We start from the raw sequence: 1515 nt of genomic DNA, 5'->3' as shown, positions 1-1515 counted from the left end.
TTCCAAAAAATGTGAGTTTGAGATGTGGGTTCTGGAGGGGGAGATGCCTTGATCCAGTCCAAACCAAATACAACTGAAATGGCTGTATTCTGAGGAGTGTGCTGTTGTCTGGTTAGGAAAGCTCTTTCAAAGGATGAGAACTCTATTCTGGTGTTAATTGAAATTGTTTTCCTTCATCTTCTTCATTCCAGTTGACTTTATTTTAAAAATCACTATTACTTATTGGACGCTTTTAAACAGCTACTTATTTTTAAAAACAAGTTGCTGCTCTGCTGATGTAGCCTACAACAGAGAAGCTGAATATTTTTGTGGCAGTCTACTCTGTCACTAGCTTTAGAGATCTGTTTTTTTACTGTCTCATTTCTCAAGCCTGGGTGCACTGTAGCTATGAAGTAAGCTTGGATTCTGCAATGGGCAGTGTCTGCATTTTTGGAGGGGTACCCTCTAAAGGCAATTGGGAATTTCGTCCTTGTAAAGACTATCCACTATTCCCCTTGTTCAGTTTGGCTTTGCTTCAGTCTGAGATTTAATTGTAGTCTAAGATGTAACTGACAGGAAAATTTCCTGTAAGTAAGCATAGTTCAGTGTTGACAGCTGTCTGTCAGGAGTGACATGGGTAAAACTGCTACCACTTTGAGGCAAGCAGATAGGAAATGATCTCTGTTGTCCTTTTACAGAATCACAGACTAATCCAGGTTGGGATTCAAGATACAGTCCTTTTTTTCCTCTTTTGTGATTTGACAGGTGAAGCACTGGTCAGTGACAGTAGTGCAAAATAAAATGTGTTTGTAGATGGTCATTCTGGTTCCCATTTGTATTTTACTAGTATTAGAAAGAAAGTTGCATGTGTGCCCCGGACACTCCTGCCCTCTCCCAGGGCACTTCTGATTTAGTTAAATCCACGTCTTCTCTCTTGTTGTCTAATAGCTTTCACAAATTCCTCCTATGCAATACTCTTTCTTTCCATAGGTGGGCAGCATGTTCATAGCAGATGCTGATGAGAAGATCTCAGTCCAGTAAGTGCACAGGTGTTAGTTACACAATGAATGGCAACTCACCACACTGGTCAACATGATCCACTCCATCATGGAGCTGTTCTAATGTAGCAAAGCAAACTAGAGGGACAAGTTCTCTAACTAAAATGGTACCACACCCCTGCAAACAATGGATCCTTACTTAAGTGAGGAGAGTGCAGCAAGAGGAGCCACAGCTGAATTGCTTGTGATGAAGTGTATAAAAAAACCCCAAAAAACAAAAAACAAAAAAAACCACCAAAAAACCCAAACCAAAAAAACCCAACTGTGATTTTTATGAGGCATTTTTAACATATAATAGCCATGTTGGAGGTGGCAGATGGGAAGTGATGGTTCGTGCACTCTTGTCCCCAACAAAATGTTTTCTAAATCAAGGGGGCAAGTGATAAATATGAGGGTTTGTGGTGTCTATAGGAACCTCTGCCCTTAAAAGAAAGGACTTTAAAAGGAAAACAGTTTGAGCAATGAGGGGGACCTTCAG

The 1515-nt window shown here is 40.5% G+C and overlaps 1 protein-coding gene across 2 annotated transcripts in view; it reads left to right on the top strand.

The window, feature by feature from the left end:
* The window catches only part of LOC103916276 (chromosome unknown open reading frame, human C10orf76), a 130007-nt gene that overhangs the window by 22030 nt on the left and 106462 nt on the right, over nt 1-1515 (top strand). For both annotated transcript variants that reach the window (XM_009323242.1, XM_009323243.1), the window contains exon 12: nt 970-1016. In XM_009323242.1, coding sequence (XP_009321517.1) covers nt 970-1016 — 47 coding nt within the window. The remainder of the gene's footprint in view (nt 1-969; nt 1017-1515) is intronic.

The sequence above is a fragment of the Pygoscelis adeliae genome, unplaced genomic scaffold (genome assembly GCF_000699105.1).
Source record: "Pygoscelis adeliae isolate BGI_AS28 unplaced genomic scaffold, ASM69910v1 Scaffold294, whole genome shotgun sequence".
NCBI classification, from domain to species: domain Eukaryota; kingdom Metazoa; phylum Chordata; class Aves; order Sphenisciformes; family Spheniscidae; genus Pygoscelis; species Pygoscelis adeliae.
The sequence above is the reverse complement of the archived record's forward strand: the minus strand, read 5'-3'. Positions and strand labels throughout refer to the sequence as shown.